Below are 18,971 nucleotides of genomic sequence, written 5' to 3'. Positions count from 1 at the left end.
TAAGACAGCTGTGACAAACATTAAAATACTCCAGGGACCATCATAAAGTCATGTTTGAATTTGCCTTTCTCCACATCAACTTAGAGATTGGAAAGGAGCCCTAAAGGTGAACCTGCGCCTGCTTTGATAACGACAGCAAACGGTAACATGCTGCTTTTCTGAAGATGAGGCAGAGGGTTGCAGAAAAAAAAGCTTTGACTCCTGTGTGAACTCCCATCAGTCTGAGAGTGGAGCCAGTCTGGCTCTATGCTGTAACCACACACTGAGCTCATTAGCAGCACATCCAGCCAGTGTGTGTATCTGTGTGTGTGTGTTGATCGGTGGTATGAATATATGCTGTGAACATCTCACCTTCAATTTAAAATCGCTAAACACAGATGCACATGTTTACCAACTTTTATTTCATCTTTTTTTTTACTTGAAGCTGTTTTGTGATCATAACACAACATACTCAACATACCGAGATAGATTTATGTCACATTAACTTTTAGAGATTGATGAATATAGAAGATATATTTGCTTCATCTAGTCTCGTCTTGTTAAATTCTATCCTCGGATCCTCAGACTCAGATTTTAAATGTTAGGAGTATAGAAATTATTACATAGCTTACAGCACATTTGTTGCATTAAATTCTGCATTTTTTTTGCATAATACATTTGACCGTTGAGGAACACAGACATCAGCAGTCCTGTGTCTAGTTTTAAAGCCACTTTATATTTTTTTCATAACATTTTTAGATATAGTTTCTTAAAGTGCCTAAAAGAGAAGTGGAAACAAAAAAAAGATGCACAGTTTAACTTTTTTTTTTTTTTTAACAACAAAAATACCGAAATAGTGGCTTTCTCTCTAGGGCTACAACTAAGAATTATTTTGCAAATAGATTAATCTGTTGATTAATTTTTCGATTAATAATCAGATAGTAAAAAGTTCTTTAAAGAAGAATTTTTTTTTTTTATCTGTTGAAACTAAAACTTTTCCATTTGAGGTGATCTGGATAGAGCATATTGACTGACAATACTGTTTTTTATATCTTAAATGCAAAATGTTTATATATTTTCTTTAATTTCGATATAATTACTGCTCTAAGTACGTTGCTCTGTCAGCTAAAGGCATATTTTATGGTCTCTATTCTCCAGAACGATTCCTCTATCGCTAAATTAGTCCACGATTATTTCAATAGTAGATTAATCACGATTATTCTAATTAATTGTTTCAGCCGTAATTCTCTCTTCCTCTTTATAAGTACTCTTTAGAATCACCCATGAATGAAATTAGAAAAGCAAAAGTTTAATATTATTTAATAGTATAATACATTTTTCTATATTTATGGTAATTTTTTTGCCAAGAAGCTCAAAGTAACATGAAAAGTATTTTTTAATAAGAATTCAAAATGTTTTAATTGAAATCTGGACTTAAAGGATGTTTTGATCTACATCTTTCCAGCTTACTGTATATTTCAGGTGGTTTTGCTGATAGAAAATGAACCTCTGCCCCAGTCTCTTGTAGTCTTCAGCAGGTTTTCTTCCAGAGTTTCACTTTACTAAACCAGCTCACGCAATCAGCTTGTCGCTGCTGAAAGAAATTATCCCCAGAGCATGTTGCTGCCAACATCATGTTTTACGTTTTCAATAGCATTTTCAGGGTTATTGTAGCATATATAGGTAATTGCAGATAAGAAATATACAAAATAGAGCTGTAATCAGAAGGTCTAAGTTCAGCTCTGAGAGAAGGTTTAATGTATGCTTAATCAGAATCCACACAGTATTTAAGTGCAAGATTGTGTAATATGTGAAGAAGAGAAAATAATTACAACTTTACAAGTGTACTCAAAAATAGTTCTATTCTGCGTGGTTTGCAGTCTCCAGTTCATATAGCCCCACAAAGCTGCATAATTGTCCCAAAAGTTTGGTTGTGAGAAGTGATCTATGATTATTCTGACTTATCTATGATAAATGTCGTTTCTCTGAAAGCTCTCATCTCTGATTGTGTTTTCAGGCGACCGGAATCTTTCTTCCCACAAATGCTGTGCCTCTTGGCTTTGAGGACAGAATGACCATAATAACCATATGGGACCTCAACCTACACTTTAATACATAGATCTCCAATCAACAGGTTTTACAACCTGAGTTCCAGATCTCTGAAGTTCCTCCAAAGTTTTCGACAGTCTTTGTGGCTGAGCTCCATTTCAGTGATCTCTCTGATCAGTCATTAAAGCTAGAACCGTGCTTAAAACTTCCCCACAACTGTATCCTTGACCTGCCTGATGTTTCCCTTTGTCTACATAATGTCCTTGGTTGTTAATGTTTCATAACAAACATCTGATGCATTTGCAAAACAGGTGGATCTCAATGAAATCATGTATTTTCAATTCATCTGAATATCCACCAGCCATGATGAGTATCCATCATGCTTATGGATTTCTCATTTGTGTTTGTGAGTAAAAATGTTGATCTCTATGTCAGGTTATTAGAAACTACCTTGGTTGTTGTGACACAACTACTGGTTCCATCTACTGTGATCAAAATAAGTGGTCCTCCTTATTGTCAATCCATCTGGTGATATGTTTTTTTTAAGGCCATTCTAAGGGCTCGTTCCAATTTTCACTTACCGGTGGTGAGCCTGACATAGTGAAAAAATTGCAAATCTTCTTTTAGAAAGTAAGCTTGTAAGAGCAATGCAAACATAAACTTTTAAACAGAGTTGCACAAGGAGAAATGGGCTTGTGCATGCTCTTTCATATGTTTAATAGACGTTCCCTCTCGGGAGCTGGTACAGGGTTGTGCATGTGCATTTTTTTTAAAGTGTCTTTGCAAAGTGTCTTTGTCTTCCACAATAACTTTAAGTGTAATAAGTTTATAGATTGTAGAGCATAAATGTATGTAAAGTTGCAGGTTGTCTCAGTTTCTCGTTTAACATAAGGAACAAAAATGCAGCAAGGATCCCCCTTTACCTTGATGTGTTCTTTCAATGATTGCCTGATTATATTTATATAATGCAATCATGTTTATGATGTTTGTGTTTGTGGTATAGCTGTTGAGTTAGGATGCTGTAGAAAACAACGTTTGTTTTAACAGAACGGTAATGGCAGCTACATGTGGCAGATCCTTGTGCAGCACTGGTTAGAGGCCTTTGCTTCCTAGAAAAGATGCAGTTTGTGTGTCTGAGTCAGTGAGCGAATGTCTGTACAATCCTGAATAACATATCAGTGAGCAGGAGTGTTTCACTGTGTGTGCATATACACAAGGAAGTGTGTGCGTGAGAGCGGCTATGTCTGGGGGAGCTAAGTGGGCGAGCAAAGAGAGCAGAAAAGACTTGTGCTCATGACACATCTCACCCTCAGTACACGATGGAGGAGAGGGAGAGAGCATGTACCCCTGCAGCGTTAACTATGATCCCTCACTCACTCCCTCTATCTCCCTCCTTAGGCTCCCACCAGGACAGCCATGATTTAATGATGAGAGAAACCACTTTGATTATTCGTAAACAGCAGACTAGTCCGCTGGCCGTGCTATTGTCTCTAACCAGCCCAAACAAAGACATGCACACATGGAGAAACACAGATACACTCTCATTCAGGAATGCACAATGACAAACAAAGGTCTGCTGTGCATCTGTATGCAGTAGTAAAAAAGGATATATGCAAGTAATAAAAAAACATCAAAAAAGCAGTTCAGTCATGCATACACAGATGGAGACAAAGTGCTGTATGGGGATGTCATGGATCAGATTTATTTTGACCTCACCAACTGTAGTGAAGTGTCAGTAGAGTCATATAGTTATACAAATGTTAAAATTTCCTTGTGGGATATATTAGCAGCCCGTTTTAAGACATATTAATCTTTTGTAATATTTAATTGATGGTAAAGTAAACTTATTTAAAAAAGATTTTAAACACATTTTCTAAGGTTTGTCATTTTAGTCCGTGGTTACATAAAGGGGCTGTCTGGTTATTTTTTCTGACCAAAATTGTATAATGTTGGCCTGAGGTTTGGTAGTTCTAATAAAACACATTAGACATCTTGTGGTTATTATAACTATATCTACAGTGTTTTTTTTTTTTCAAATTTAGCTAAAAACATAAATTATTACTTCTTGGTCACAGCTTTTTTAGCGATATAGATTAATGGGCATTCTCTTTTTGGCAGCCTTCAAATTTATATTGTATCTGGATACAATATTTGATTATTGGTACTTTTTCAGAGTGGATGATGGATGGATGGATGGATGGATGGATGGATGGATGGATGGATGGATGGATGGATGGATGGATGGATGGATGGATGGATGGATGGATGGATGATTGGATGGATGGGGAATGGATGGATGGATGGATGGATGGATGGATGATTGGATGGATGGGGAATGGATGGATGGATGGATGGATGGATGGATGATTGGATGGATGGTGAATGGATAGATGGATGGATGGATGGATGATTGGATGGATGATTGGATGGATGGTGAATGGATGGATGGATGGATGGATGGATGAATGAATGAATGGATGGATGGATGGATGGATGGATTCACATAGAAAAGTTATCAATATAAGTGAAATGTGACAGTTGGTCTGTTCTTTGTAAGCTAAACTAGGATCAAGAGTTTGGAAAGCACATTCTGTAAACAAACTAGCACACGTCCTACGCACAATAACCACCCACACAAACAACCACAAAGATCTGCCGAACATGTTTGTCTTTGTATTCACACGGTACCTTTCCATGCTGGAAAAGCAGAAAATAAAATCAAAGAGTTGTGACCCTTTCATGTGTTTATATGTGTATATGAGGTTCTAGCATGTCAACTTGGTTTTGTGTGTGCCAGGCTTGAGAGTGCCTATGTTTAAACCTCATTTCTTATTCATATCCAGCCCCGCCCTCTCCCTCGATCCCCACACCATCATTGCCTTACTCACTGCCCCCGCCAAAGAAGCTGCTGATTTATTTTGCATAGCAACTATGAATTTTAAGTGAGTCCTATAACTGTAGTTTCCTCTGCCCCTTCTCTAAATGTTATTGCTCCTTAATGGGAACTTATTTCCCCATCCAGATATCAGACCGTGGCAGATTAAGTTAACATCAGCGAGGATCATGTTTGTTTATTTAACTTTAAAAAGAACCTCCAGAAAAAAAAAAATGAATTGGTTAAATGCCTACATGTGTACAAAGTGAGTACATTAATCTAACTGTGCACTAAAATACATTTCAGTCTCTCTGTGACCTTGTCTGTGAGTGTTTTTGCATGGGTGAATAAAACATATATAACGTTCTCTGATCTTTACTGATCTTGGTTGTTTTTCAGTGCCTCACGTTAAGGTGAGGCTTTCTCATCTCTCATCTAATATCCCTGCATCTACCAGGCAGCACTCGCTTTGCCCCAGGCTAAACATATTATTTTTGATAGCCTGCAATTGCTCCGTTGATGTATACTTTTTAATATGCAGCAATATTACAGAGGTCAGGTAATAAAAAACGAATGGGAAAAGGAAGAAGTGTGAGAGGGAAGACGAGGGAGAGAGCGAAAGCTGAGGGGCTAAAAATAAGGAAAGTAAAGAGAACGAGAGCATAGTGCAGAGAGGTATGGAGGGATCAGAGATGGGGGGTGGGTTATTTTTGATGTTTATGGCTTAAAAAGTATATGCTGGATCCTTTACATTGTTTTGTTGCTCAAACTTTTATATATAATGTAAATGTTTCTACCCTTTAAGGTGGGGTTTGCAATGAAAGAGACGCTGTTTTGGCTGCTGCAGCTCTTTCTCTGTCCTGCTATTATATTGGCCTTATGTGCACGGAAAACAGCTTAAGGACACATTACCGTTTTTGATCACTTGCATACTTCTAACAAATACAGTCTATTAGCTCAAGGTGTATATCCAGCCATTTAGCAAAGATACTGCTACATGGCTGTACATGCTATTTTAGCATTTGAGCAACTAAATGAGCCCTTCAGTGATATATTATCTACTGTAAATTAAAGGTACGAAGGACAATCTTTTATTTGCATCATCTAAATAAGTGGTCAATCATTCTGGTGATATGTTTACGTGAGGCCGTGCTATCCGGTTAGCAATCTTTTTCTGTCCAGGGTTGCGAAGGAAAAAGTGTCTATGAAGTGTATGAGAAGAAAATAAAGGCCTCAGAAGAGGCAGATATACTGTATCTCGGAATGCTGTCACAGTTAGGGAGGACATTCGGACACAGTAAGCTTGTATGAGCTATGTGAAGGCAACTTTTAAACAGAGCATGCACAAAGAGAAATTTGATTGTGCATGCTCTCGCACACATTTAATAAGCGTTTCCTCTCGGGAATGGGTATAGGGTTGTGCATGTGCAATATTTTTTAAGTGGACAGGGCGGGTCTTTTAAAAAAATTTAGGAAATCCTCCACAATACCTTTAAGCAAAGAAAAAAAAACTAAACAAGTTCAGAAAAACAAAGCTAATTGAAAAGTTTTTTGTTTGTTTTTGAGTTTTTTATGGCACTAGGGGCTCGTTTTTTGTACAGTTAGCTGAGAGGAAAGGGGGGATGAGAGAGGGGGAGAGACAAACGGCAAAGGACCACAGGTCGGATTTGAACCCGGGTCGTCCTCGTCCAGGCCTAAGGCCTCCGTACGCTGGATAAGCTAAGTCAAAAAAGTACAAAATGTAAGTGCCTGTATCAGCATTAATGCTCAAATGTTATTCTGTAACAAAAAAGTGAGTGTTTTTCATGAATTTCTCTCAGAAGCACTTTTGTTATTTTTCTTAATATATCAGGGCAAGTGGCCATTTCTTGTAATTGCATTGAATGTACTTTCTGCCATCAAAATATACATATTTATTGAATCTTACAAAAGTAATAGTCTTGTCCTGTCCTCTAATAACCCACTTGTCTTGAAATTTTGATTTTAAAGTATGTCACTGAGTACCCTAAAAAGAGTTAAGCACTGGGCAGTAAATTCTGTGACTTTCAAAACATTTAATGAAGCTGAAGAACTTTTTGATCATGGTTAACTAGAGCACCTCTAAATTACATTAGTCAAAATATAAATTGAACGCGCTCAGGGTCATGGAAAATTTGTGCATGAATTTGTTAGCATTAGCCTAGCACTACAGGTAATTTCTCCCACTTAAAAAACATTGGCAGCAGAGGAAAGATTGTAATTGATTAACCTTTAGGTCCTCTTCAGAAAAGAAATAAAGCTATGAGTTGTTTTTTATTTTATATCAATTTAATTAATCTTAAGCAGATTTCGGCTCAATATTAGCCAAACATATTTTGAGGATTTAGATTGTTGTCAGTGACTGAAAAAATCTTATTAATCTCCTAAACAAATGCCACATACATATTACATACAAATAGAACTATAAGCAAACTAATGTTAAAATACTTTGAAGCACATCAAAATTTAAAATATTGCCAGCTAGGTGAACCAATGTAAAAAAAATTTATGGATATCAACCTCACAATCAAACACAACTCTAAATGTTCTTTTTTTATTTCAGATAAAGCAAATATGGTTTTATTTTTCACCTGTGCGTCTTTCTCTACCAGCTGTTCATTTATAAACAGAGAAAGACTGAGAGTGCAAATAAAGCAGAGAAACATGCAGCCCGTTCCTCCCTTGAGCCTCATGGCAGCTTCTAATTGAGGTATTGACTGATTTAAATGAGGCAGAAATGCACTCAAGAGTTCAATCGTCTCACGCAGGCATTCACAACTGCACACGCTGCATGCTGGCACAATGTAAGGATTCCAGCACGCATGGATACACCAACACCAGCGTAATAAAATATACCCTTAGTATGCATGCTTACAAATGACAAGTAATATTTAGTTAAACATGCAAATAGACAAACACTGAGCTGCAGATATAATAGTGTTGGTGAACAGGAATACAGTAATGGTCTCCACTTTTCAAACCACTCATGCGAGTAAGTACTCTTTTATTGAAAGCATCTTGAATACATAAGTACATTTTGGGAATTGAAATGTGAAATGTGATCTGCTGATGAGTGAAAAGAGTGTGGCTGAGCCAGCATGTAATGACTACAGCAGCCAATGGCGGCAGGGTTTGGAATAGCACATATAGTTTTTATGCCATGCCAACAAGAAAACAGGGATGCACCCAAGCCTGACTAAATCATAAAATACATTTTAATGTTGCAAGAAAAATATTATTCAGGTTTAAATACAATGAATGTAATTTGAAACATTGCAAACAGTTGATGAAACTTGATGACATGTTTGATTATGGGGCAGCTTTGGCTTTGCATCTGTGAAACACAACAATTGTTAAAAGAAAAATTAGTAGTAAACCTTATCTGGAATTTATGATTGGGGCAGCATTATGTCCATACTTAACCACTGAGTAAGGGCAATATGTTGAATTTGATTAAATTTATGAATCCATGTAATAACAGTTAATGGATATCCACATTCCTTTTAATCTCCTTTAGAAGGAACCATAAACATTCTAAACAAACATTCTCAAGTTTAATGTTACTATAGAAAAGCCATAAAGCTGTCTATATCCACTAGATAAAGCCAAAAACAATATAGAAGATGAGGCAGGAGCTATAATAAATGTACATTTAAAGGTTTTGTTGCTCTTTAGCATAAGTTACAATAGGACCAAAGAATTTTAGCTTAAGAATAAGCTAAATGTTATTAATCACCAATTTTCATCACAAAGATGAGTGATGTTTATAGTACAGCTACATTAAATACTGCATTCAGACAATAAAAGTTACTTTTGAAAAGATATCACGGTCTTCTTTTTTGTTAAGGCTTTTCCTATAGCCATCTAGGGATGGAAGCCTATTCTTTTATGGACAGTTTCTGTTGCTGCCAAATCCTTAAATGATTATTAGCTCATTTAATCAGAACCCTTGGGGAGCCCACGGCTCCCCAAGGTGATGGGTTAAATGCAGAGAGTTAATTTCGTTGCTCCGTACCTGTGACGGTGTAATGACTATAAAAACCTGGAGAAAAAAATTATAATAATTTATATATATATATATATATATATATATATATAAAATTTATATGTATATATAATGTAAGACATTTAAATTTAGATATCTGCTTAAACATTGACAGAGCGTTTTACAGTAATATAAACAAAAGTTTTAAAAAAAACGTATAGCCCTGTTCTTGCTGTTTAGATCCTCGGAATCAATAAATGCATAAATGCAGAGAAAAAAATGTATTTTTTTTAGGAGAGATTCTGTCTCTAAGCAATGGAGCAGAGTGAGAGAAATATACCGTCACGTGACTCACATCGCTCCTCACCACATGTGTGTAAACTGCATGTGCGTCCACCAGCAGGAGGCAAATGATACCAGCCTCTAAAAAAACTATGTGCTTTTCTACTACAATCATCCTCCACAGATCATTAAAACAAAGTGTGTGCGGATATGATGAGTAATGTGACCATTACAGATGCTTTTACAGTGTCAAATGCAGGATAGTATTCTGGATAAAACTCTGAATTTTTAGCTGCAGATTCTTATGATGAAGCCTACAGTAGCTTCAAGCAAAATGTTTTCCCTCACTTTGAATGAAACTAGATAAATACGGTTACAGTCCAGCCATAGGTCAGCTTTCTGCATAGCAACTGGATGCCACAGTCAGAAAACTGACCTATAAAAACACAGTATGTTTGTCTCTGTGCCGGCTACTGCAGTGCTGACAGCTTCCAAGCTTTGAACACTGGAAGACCTAATCACAGTGACACATAGGCATCTACGACATGTCAACAGATATTACTGATATTAAAACCCAGGAGGAACAATCCCCACATATTTTCACTCAGACTGGCTGCGCATCAGGGTCAGACTGTTTTTTTTTTTAAATAGATAAAATCTCTTCTATTGTGGTGCTGATTTGTAAAACGTACACGTTTCCATATATCAGAGGGGTGAGAGGAGAAGGAGACAGAGAGCAGGATGAAACAGAGACAGGGCTGCCCATCAGCAGGGAGGCTCCTACTCCAGTTTGATGACTGTAGCAAAGTGAAAATAAGCTCCACTCACATCTAAGCACCATGAAAATGAGGAGCCACTTCTAGCACTGCAGGGGGGCCCTGGGGGGCACATGCCGATACTCAGTAAAGTCTGGAACTCTACTACACTGCAAAAGAACGATCTAGAAATAAGTAAAAAAAATCTAAAATTCAGTGTATTTACCCTTTATTTGAGTGGATAAACAAGATAACTGACCAATGGAGTTAGTATTTTTACTCTCAAAATAAGATTATTAGATAATATGCACTTGAAATTAGACAATGCAATTGATTTTTTTCTTATTTTAAATGTAAATTTTCTTGTTCCATTGGCAGTGTCTCTCTTACCTCCTCAATTCTTATGTAGAATGGCATTTTTGCAGTGTACAGGAACTAGTGCTGCTTTTGCTGTAAAGTACTTCAGTCAAAATTTTTTTTCAATGAATATGTTTAAAAGTGATGACCATAAAAAGGTTGTTTGAAATCCCTATATGTTATCACAACCCTGTTAGTGCTTTGTGTTTGACTTAAATCAAATTTCTTACTTTTTAAATCCCTTTAAAATGTCAACAAGCTTACAAAATTAAACAAAAAACATTTTTAGTGAAATGATTTTGGTAGTTGTTTTTCTAAAAACGAGAAAAACAAAAATCATCAATGTCTGTCAACATTTGTTCAAGTTCCTCCTAAATAAATGATTCTATTAGGAAGATTAGGAATCAGGCAGTCTTTGACTTAGTCAATGATTAGCTGCTAAATGTTAATCCCTGTGCTAACACCTGAAATGTGAGTCTGGCTTTTATCCAATCGACTTTTTAAATGTTGAAACCTTGAAAGTGAAAACATCCCCAGACATGAAATAGTTGTTGCATTTAGAATAATCTGATAAATGTGATTTTATGTTGAATGCTTGACGTCGTTCTAAATCCACCAATCGTTGGTTGATTACCCCCTCATGACAACCACTCTCCCACAACTGGGGAGAGGGGTTACAGTAGTACAGAACCAGAGAAAGCCCCCCCCCCCCCCCCCAATAATACCATGTCAGAGCCTGGCCGTGATGTCAGATTAAGATGGATTATAGTTTCTCTATTGTTGTTAACATCTACTTCAAGATTTTGTCCTGCTTCTCTGCCCCACTTTGAACGATTTCTCATTATCACCTAACCACTTTTAGAAAGTGGATTGATTATCGTTGTTCTTTGTCAATAAAACTGCTCTCTTGTGTTTTTACTTGTTTATTTAAATCATTGGTAAGCAGATTTTACTGTTAGTGATTATTTATGCATTCATATATTACTAGTTTATCTTAACATCTGTTCAAGTGCTTATTTAAGTACTGATCTTGGATCAACCCTAATCTTAAAGAACATACATATTCTATCTGTAATAAAGGTTGAGGTGCCGTTAAGAACATAAGATGCCTTTGGGATCATTTTTGAAAGTATATGACAATAAAAAGGTAACATGATGTACAGTAGTAACACTACATCATTCATTGATCTAATTTTGCAACCTGAAGTTAGATGCTTGTAGCAGGTTTCATGCAAACACAAACAAAGAGAAAAAGCCAGACTTTGAAATGCAAAGTGATTATTTGCCTTATGGAGCAACAGATCACTGATAAAGACCAGTTCTTACTTTTGACAGTGAGGTACATGGACTTGCTGACATCAGCTCCAACGTCGTTGCTGACCTTACACAGGTAGAAGCCGCTGTCATCCTCCAGCACGTGTTTGATAAGCAGCGAACCGTTGCTCAGCAGCTGGATTCGAGAGCCGCTGTTCAGCAGGATGGGCTGAAACTGGGGGACTCCGGCACCTGATGCAAGAAGATTAGGCAGAAAAACATGTGTCTGGGAAAAAACAGATTTGTGTATTTCATACAGGACTCGAAACACATCTGTGTGTGCTTATGTGTGTGACCGTGCCGCTGCTTTAACGGATTTGATAACAAAGTCCGTCAGATTTAAAGAGGACTGTAAACATGTTTCTTAACAGAAGGCCTAAATCCTTAAATCACCAGCTGCTGAGCAGACACAAACCAAGGTCTGAGCTGCTGGAGTGATGCAATCAGCATAGACATAATGCTCATGTTAAACATGATTGGTACAGGCTGAAAACATCCTGAACGAGATCACAGAGTAGGTTAGACAGCCTTGAGTCTAGTCAGTGAAATTCTAACTGTATATTCCCTTTAAATCAGAACAATGCTTTTTTCTCTGTATCTTTACTCTGTTATTCTCTGATTACATATTTTACATCTATGATTTTCGAATAATTTAAAATAGATGTAGATTTTGTTAAATTTATTAAAAACTGAACATGAATGGGTTAATTTACCCCTCTGAAATGAATCCTATTGTGCAGCAGCACAGAATGAGTAAAAACAAGCAACTTTTAACATTAAACAGCATTTTTTTTATATTATATTACAATGCAATATATTGTATTGTATTGTATTGTATTCTATTCTATTCTATTCTATTTGTGTTGTTTATATGTTATCATGTGAATCACTTTGTGACTTTGTCTGTGAAAAGTGCTATACAAATAAAGTTTACTTACTTACTTACCTACTTACTACGGTATATACTGTAAGTAGTTTGTTCAATTATGGCCTATACTCACAGTCCATCTATCCAAGACCTAATGTCATGTGCCTAGATTGAGGCTTTTTTATCCTTTTTTAGCGGTTTGCAATAAAAAAATACCTCCTACACTAACACACCCACCTATCACAAAAAACAACTAACTCTACAACCAGACTTCTGTTCTTCCTCTTTAATGGTTGTAGACGTTTTTTCTCATTTCCCAGTGTGTTTTTGTGCACAGACATTTTGTTTAAGGTTGCATTTTTAGGTTGGATTTAATACCAGCTGTTGACTAGATCAATCCTAGACATTGGTTTAACATCAGCTTGTAATAGGGGACATTTCTGGTTTTCTCTGGATCTCTGTCTTAACCCGAATGAAGTGTAGCATAATTTTCTTGTAAAAACCAGAATTAATTGCGTCATAAGTGACACTATCAGACTTTTAAAAAATGCAAACCCGTACAGGAACATTGCCACCCAGTTTGGCAATCAAAGGGATGTTCTATCTTCTGAAATGCTGTCTTAGTTTTAAACCAGATGAAATGGGACACAAAATGTCTTAAAATATATTTTTTCTTATGGATGATCCTTGAAAGGAAGTACTAGGAATGAACCATCTTTATTCATATAACTCTCTTGTGGTTTCTTGAAATCCCAAAGTCAGTATAGATTACTTTTTAAACATTTCTACATTGATAGATGCCAATGAATTTATTTCTCTTATCGTTTTGTTTTTGTTTTTTCAAACGGGAGATGATTTTATCAATGTTTAGAACGATTAACATAATTTGTATCTAACAAATTCAATAAAGTTATTTCTTGATGCTACCCCTCAGGCAGTAATTGGGAGTGTTTGTGATGAAAATAATGTTTACAAAGAATTATAATGACCAATTCTAATAATAAGCAATTATGATCTAATCACAATTTCCCCATTGTGGGACAATAAAGAGATTTCCCATCTATTCTAAGGTAACGATATACATGCACATAGATCTAGATTATTTTTGATAAAAAAGAAAAAAACTTATAGCACAAAGTGAAACCTGCACAGTGGTTTACAATTTTTTCCTTGCTGATCTGTGAAGCTTATTTAAATGCCACAAATGAATGTCTATTTAGCGTTATCCAGAGTGATCAGATCCAGAGTTAATCAGGCCTGAAGCCTGTCTCTCATACATCCACTGATCCACAGAGTCCATCAAAGACAGAAAAACACAACTGAGTCTTTTATTTCTTTGACCATTGAGGGTTGCTGGCATGCACACACACTTATATAAACACACTCCTCTCTTTCATCCAGGTTTTATGGATGATGAAGCAAGCATCTGGGCCCTCTCTTCATCTGCACTGCCCAAGTGGCTGAATACACCTGCTGCCCTGCTGTTCCCTAATTCATCTACTTCAGTCAGCCAGTGCCTCACCTTAATTTTCTAATGATTAAGGTGGAGACTCTGCAAACCCTCAAATCATCTGTGCTTAATGTACCTTTGGAGTGCTCCCAAACAATAGTGGGTGGTGGATAGCCTTCAGCGGAGCAGTTAAGGGTCACAGTTTTCCCATAGATCCCATCTTGATCCTCAGGCTGAACCACAAACTGAGGAGGAACTATGCCCAGACACAAAGACAAAAGAATAACAAGTTTATTGTTATGCAGAATGCATTTGATGACTTTGAATAATGCAATAGTTTTTTTCAGGATTTTTTTTTTTAAAGTGACGTTTAGTTGGGATTATTATCAGTTAGGGCTGAAACAAATGGTTATTTTGCTGTCTGTTGATTATTTTTATGATGCATCGATTACAAATCAGAAAGCAAAAGGTTCCTTTTTTTCATTAAACCAGGTCAAACAAAATCTTTTCCACTTGAAGAGTTTTGGATGAAACATATTGACAGATTAAAAGTTTTTTTTTTTATCTCAAAGGCAATATATATATATATATATATATATACACACTATATTGCCAAAAGTATTTGCTCACCTGCCTTGACTCACATATGAGCTTAAGTGACATCCCGTTCCTAATCCATAGGGTTCAATATGACATCGGTCCACCCTTTGCAGCTAGAACAGCTTCAACTCTTCTGGGAAGGCTGTCCACAAGGTTTAGGAGTGTGTTTATGGGAATTTTTGACCATTCTTCCAGAAGCGCATTTGTGAGGTTGCACACTGATGTTGGACGAGAAGGCCTGGCTCTCAGTCTCCGCTCTAATTCATCCCAAAGGTGTTCTATCGGGTTGAGGTCAGGACTCTGTGCAGGCCAGTCAAGTTCATCCACACCAGACTCTGTCATCCATGTCTTTATGGACCTTGCTTTGTGCACTGGTGCACAGTCATGTTGGAAGAGGAAGGGGCCAGCTCCAAACTGTTCCCACAAAGTTGGGAGCATGGAATTGTCCAAAATGTCTTGGTATGCTGAAGCATTCAGAGTTCCTTTCACTGGAACTAAGGGGCCAAGCCCAGCTCCTGAAAAACAACCCCACACCATAATCCCCCCTCCACCAAACTTTACACTTGGCACAATGCAGTCAGACAAGTACCGTTCTCCTGGCAACCGCCAAACCCAGACCCGTCCATCAGATTGCCAGATGGAGAAGCGCGATTCGTCACTCCAGAGAACGCGTCTCCACTGCTCTAGAGTCCAGTGGCGGCGTGCTTTACACCACCGCATCCGACGCTTTGCATTGCACTTGGTGATGTATGGCTTGGATGCAGCTGCTCGACCATGGAAACCCATTCCATGAAGCTCTCTGCGCACTGTTCTTGAGCTAATCTGAAGGCCACATGAAGTTTGGAGGTCTGTAGTGATTGACTCTGCAGAAAGTTGGCGACCTCTTCGCACTATGCGCGTCAGCATCCGCTGACCCCGCTCCGTCAGTTTACGTGGCCTACCACTTCGTGGCTGAGTTGCTGTCGTTCCCAAACACTTCCATTTTCTTATAATACAGCTGACAGTTGACTGTGGAATATTTAGGAGCGAGGAAATTTCACGACTGGATTTGTTGCACAGGTGGCATCCTATCACAGTTCCACGCTGGAATTCACTGAGCTCCTGAGAGCGACCCATTCTTTCACAAATGTTTGTAAAAACAGTCTGCATGCCTAGGTGCTTGAATTTATACACCTGTGGCCATGGAAGTGATTGGAACACCTGATTCCAATAATTTGGATGGGTGAGCAAATACTTTTGGCAATATAGTGTATATATATATATATATATATATATATATATATATATATATATATATATATATATATATATATATATACATATACATATATATTTTATTTTATTTTTTTACAAGTTTGGTAAAATTATTGCTCTAAGTGGGTTGTTCTGTCAGCTAAAGGCATGTTTTAGAGTATCTACACTCTGGTTAATGATTAACTGATTACTGAATTAATTGACAATTATTTCAATAATCGATTCATCTGCATTATTCCGATTCATTGTTTCACCCCTATTATCAATAAAAACAAAGGAATGCACAGAGATATAAGCTGTTGAATGTTATTTTTTCTTGCATAGATCTGATAGAATTCCAATATTTTGCTGTTTTAGAGGAGTCGTCCCTTTTTTAGGAATACTGCTGGATTTAAAAATGTTTACAGCTTCTTGGAATCTAAGTTATCTGTAATCAAACAGTCTGTTTTTTAATAACTGGTTGATAACCCATTCTAATAACTAAAATTAAAAGCTAAAGACGGATCTGTGAAATATTAATCATAATTTTTATGCAAAATGCTGGTGAAGATTCTCAGTCATCCAGATCATAGTCGTTCCAAAAGAGTTTAAAAAATTTAAAAAACAAACCACTGGAATTTGTTTTCCAAGTGTGAAGATCTTCACTTCCCATCCAGGAAGCTGTTTCAATTAAAAATATCCGGATTAGCGTTGAGTTCTAAGCTTTATAGAGTAGCCCAAACAAAGCCTTGTTATGGCTTAGAAAATATGCAAATTTAACTGAAAAAACTGATCCACCCCTTAGTAATGGGGAGTTGCTGAGGTCGTTATTGGCCTGCAATACCAAATGTTTTATGCAAATAACATTTTGTTTTCAATTGTTTACAACTTAAAATAGCATTTTAAATCTTGAGAAACATTGTATATCATAAATGAGCTATAAAACTTAGATGAATCTCTATTAAAAGCCTGCAGTGAGTTTAAAGTTAGTTTGCCACCAGACCTCGAACAATGAGCTGACTCTGGTGCTCCACAACAGCGGCCTCGTTGCGGGCGATGCAGGTGTAGTTGCCGTTGTGGTCAGGTGTCAGGTTGTTTATCCGCAGCGAGCTGGTAAAGTCGATATTGTCGACTGTCACGCCCAAGCTGATGGGAATAGGCCGTCCATCCTTCTGCCAGGTGATGTCCAAAGGCCGGTCGCCCGACATGACCACGCAAGGTATGAACACACGCTGACCGATAGTGAAACGCTGAAACTCAAAGGGCTGGATGTACGGAGGGACTGCAGACAAGAGGAGAATAAAAAACACCAAATTACATTTTTAGGTGTTCACAGATTTTAAAGCACAGGTCTTTAATATTTTGGCCATTAGAGATCAGGTCATTTTGGCACTGTAAAGACAACGGACACAACATGCGTGTCACAGCTTTCCGTTTTAAACAGTAAAATGATTTACATCAGACACGTAAAAGCGCATAGTTACGCAATGCTATTCCTAATTTAGGATGAGCTTCTAATTTCAGAAGGGTATCCACTTCAGTTTGGGCTAGGAAGAAACAGGACAGTAACACAACATCCGGTTTTCCAGTTCCCTACTGGAAGTTTTCCAAAATAATCTCGACAAAGCATTAATTTGCTTTGTCAACCTACATAAATTCTCTTTGGATGAGATGTAATAATCTATTTGTTCACCAATAGCTTAAAGAAATGCACCAATGTAATGTATCACTAAAAAATAGAAGCATTGAAGTTTAATTGGTGATCAACACAATAAGCTTTATTCATAGTGAGAGTCCAGAAACACAGGATTACTTTAAGATTGAAGTCATTATAAAAAACATGAAATGTGAACAGTAATATTTAACAAGTCCAAACAAAAAACTGTCAGGTCATTAAATAGGTGCACAGAGCATCACATTGGGGTCATTAAACCCTTTAAAGTCTGAACCAAGAAAAAAGTGACAGAACATTCAATTGTCTCAAAATTAAAATGTCATGGAACTTTCTGCAAAATTTATTAGTTAAATTAGAATTTTTTTTCATCAAATGTGATACATTACACAATTGCGTTATAATCTGTTTTTTATTTTCTGTGCATTACACGTGTCTGAATATTTAAGTCAGTGCTTCAACAACAAAAACATCACACTGTTGATGCAGAAGTCTCAAAAACTCATGTATCAAATATGATACACTTGGCTTTAAAGGGTTAAAGTAAGCAAAAAACACATCCCTCAGTTGCAAGGTCTCCAGAAGCCAAGTTTCCTGCAACATTCCTTAAACCCCTCATTGCTCTTGCTTGTTCATCAGGTACTGTCTGATTGTCACATGGTGTGAGAAGAAAGTTCTGGAGAATGCAGGCTGCAAAAACAAGGATGTCAACTTTTTCGGGTCGGAGATAAATTTTACGCAAAAACAAAATCCTCCATCTTAATGTCAAAACGCCTAAACAATTTTCCCACCCCCCTTCAAGCTCTGGAGAGTCTGTGATTTAAAATACTCTTCTCCTTTGTGAGATTCTGTAGATTATATGATCTAATCAGATAGGACTTTATCAATTAGAATTCTCTGGAGAGCAAAACATGTCTGCGTAATTTGGATAATAATAGTAATATCAGAATTAAAAATGTTTGTTTTGTTTTTTTATTTACAAGTAAATGCTTCAAGCCTGGACAAAAAAATTCAACAACAATAAAGCAGATTGTCTGAAATCAGCTTCATCACGGTCTTTTTATTAAGAAACCTGGAACTGCGTTAACTTTAGTTAAATTTCACAAAGAGCATGGCCTTCCACTGACCTTGAAATATGTAAAGAATGATTAAATATAGACTATATTCTTTTTATTTCCTTTATAATAAAGTAAGTTTAATATAACTGTAAAACATCCCAGTGCAAAGAAAAGAGCTTCAAAGTACAGAGAGATTTCTAAAATGACTCCACTGCTGAGTGGGTCAGAAAAATGAGTCTGGCTGCAGAATCCCAGTTATATCATAATAATGTATTCAAATAGCTTATTCTGTATTCTCAGGGAAATCTCCAGCCATCACACAAGTCATCAGCTAGTGTGTCCAAGCGAGTTCAAACAGCAGTGAAATACGCAGCACTCCAGCAGCTTATTTAATTCAAAACAAAGTGGAGATAATGGACTCTAGGGATTCCCCAAAACACTTCCGCATTTTAAGCATGAGCGGAGTAAATTAACAA

At 36.9% G+C, this 18,971-nt stretch overlaps 1 protein-coding gene across 5 annotated transcripts in view; it reads right to left on the bottom strand.

The window, feature by feature from the left end:
* dscamb (Down syndrome cell adhesion molecule b) overlaps positions 1-18,971 on the bottom strand; it is a 185,949-nt gene that overhangs the window by 52,382 nt on the left and 114,596 nt on the right. For all 5 annotated transcript variants that reach the window (XM_038285537.1, XM_038285541.1, XM_038285538.1 and 2 more), the window contains exons 9-11: positions 16,769-17,047; positions 14,069-14,188; positions 11,627-11,806 (exon numbers count right to left, since the gene is read on the bottom strand). In XM_038285537.1, the coding sequence (XP_038141465.1) occupies positions 11,627-11,806; positions 14,069-14,188; positions 16,769-17,047 (579 nt within the window). The remainder of the gene's footprint in view (positions 1-11,626; positions 11,807-14,068; positions 14,189-16,768; positions 17,048-18,971) is intronic.

The sequence above is a fragment of the Cyprinodon tularosa genome, unplaced genomic scaffold, assembly GCF_016077235.1.
Source record: "Cyprinodon tularosa strain WSP-4 unplaced genomic scaffold, ASM1607723v1 ctg211, whole genome shotgun sequence".
In the NCBI taxonomy this organism is placed as follows: domain Eukaryota; kingdom Metazoa; phylum Chordata; class Actinopteri; order Cyprinodontiformes; family Cyprinodontidae; genus Cyprinodon; species Cyprinodon tularosa.
Note: the sequence above shows the minus strand (reverse complement) of the source record. Positions and strands in the feature narration are given on the sequence as shown.